At 32.2% G+C, this 1,964-nt stretch overlaps 1 protein-coding gene across 1 annotated transcript; it reads right to left on the bottom strand.

Moving 5' to 3' along the window:
- Nucleotides 1–310: 310 nt before the first annotated feature.
- Nucleotides 311–1,174, bottom strand: LOC140442865 (uncharacterized). The gene has a single exon (XM_072533829.1). The coding sequence runs from the start codon at nucleotides 1,123–1,125 to the stop codon at nucleotides 367–369; it is 759 nt and encodes a 252-aa protein (XP_072389930.1). The 5' UTR covers nucleotides 1,126–1,174; the 3' UTR covers nucleotides 311–366.
- Between the last annotated feature and the right edge of the window lie 790 nt (nucleotides 1,175–1,964).

Genomic DNA, 1,964 nt, shown 5'->3' with positions numbered 1-1,964 from the left:
TATACAATAGCAAACTGCAAAAGGTATTGTATAACCAATATACAATACCCATAGAATTATGTAATTGCAAACTTTCAATTTTTTATTTCCGAAGTGGAAATCAAAACGTCAAAATAAACTTATTTTTGAAGTAAAATTGTGGCTTATTGATATAAATAAACTTTCATACATATCTTTCATATATATATATATATATATATATATATATATATATATATATATATATATATATATATATCTATATGAACTTTTTAAAATTGTATTTAGTCATTTATTGTAAAAAAGTTGAGAAAAAATGAGTACCGAAAAAAATAAATAAATAATTTATTAAGTCAAAATAAATAACAATAAATAAATTGAAAAATCCTAGGCTGGTTTATATCCTGGCTGCAAACCGAGCGGTAATGGCATCACATCAAAACTCCTACCATATCCTCCTGACCCATGGTGATAGTCTTCATGTCCAGACGAATGTGAACTAGAATGTGTGTAAACTGGCTTGGAAACTACCTCATATGTGGTTTTGGAATCTCCTCCGGACAAAGATTTAAGACCAATGATAGCAGATAACATTAAGGCGATTAAACTGGTCATCAAAGCCTTACCGGCAAGGGCGGCTAGGGCTCCCATACCAATAGCGAATAGGGTACTCTTCATCATGGCAGCTGCTGCGAAGAGCATTCCCATTCCACCTCCTCGTCTTCCTTTCTTTTTACGACCGACGACAGCATTTTCGTCTTCAGGCTCCTCTCCGCCGAAGTTAACTTTGATAGAGTGGCTGTTGAGGAATCCTTGGACCTTCTTTAGTAGAAAAGCATCAAGCCTGGCATCAGGATCGTTGGGAAATTCCCGAGCAAGATCGGCCACTACCTCCGCGTTGTTACCCGATGCACTACTGTTTTCACGCACTATCGAAACACCAGGGAATACACTCAAGTTTTCATTTTCATTCAGTTTATCAACCCAACCGACGATATTTAACTTAAAACATGTTAGGGAAAACGTATTATCACAATCTTTAGCGAACGATCTTTTATAATCACTTCTGTCACTATTATGTTTAAGTTCTTCGGCGAAAACACATGTTAATAAGGCGATTGCGAATGAAACTCGTGCAAACCACATGATGTTTTAGTTGATGCAGCTGGAGGATGACTGATACTAACACTTAAATTCACATTATATTTATAGTAGAACAGACACATAAAAAATTGTGTTATTATTTAAATTGGTGTAAGGTGCTTAGATGAATCAAGTTAGTGGAACACAAATTTTTGAGCGGAGTGACGGGAGGTAAATTCGATCACTTTTTTTTCGCAGAGTCGTATTGAAGTATAACAGTTGGTTTTTGTATGTTACTAGCGCCTTTCACTGCGTTTTTACGATATGAAGAGACATTATAGTTTATTACAATGAACATGCATTAAATAAATTACACAGTGAGGAAGTCAGCTAGATTATTTTCATAAAATAACGATGTATTCAGCGAAGATTAAATAAAACCGGTATATATTTCGACTAATTTGTCATGGTTTCATCGTTTGGTGTGTTTCGGCATATGCATTTATACGCTAATTGATGTATAATGGCAAAACTAGTTTTAAATAAAGGTAAACCCAAATAATTTTATATAATTAGGATAACATAAATATGAATAGGTACACTTACGTCTATAATATCAAAATTGTAATATGTAATGTACTAAGTTTTATAAATTTTAATATTTCACATAAGTTATTTCACGATTTTGGTATGAAAAACTATTTAAAGTATATTTAAACTGACAATATTTAAAATAACAACTTTTTATATTTAGAATATTTTAAAATATTTTTATTGTTTTGGGTTTATACTCGTACTTAGCTAATTAGAAATATAAGTAGTCCCTACACAAGACTTAATTACCACTCAAGAAACAATTCAGAACATGATTTAGGATGTATAAGCTCAGCTCAGATTAACTA

The sequence above is a fragment of the Diabrotica undecimpunctata genome, chromosome 6, assembly GCF_040954645.1.
Source record: "Diabrotica undecimpunctata isolate CICGRU chromosome 6, icDiaUnde3, whole genome shotgun sequence".
In the NCBI taxonomy this organism is placed as follows: domain Eukaryota; kingdom Metazoa; phylum Arthropoda; class Insecta; order Coleoptera; family Chrysomelidae; genus Diabrotica; species Diabrotica undecimpunctata.
This window is presented reverse-complemented; position numbering and strand designations above follow the sequence as displayed.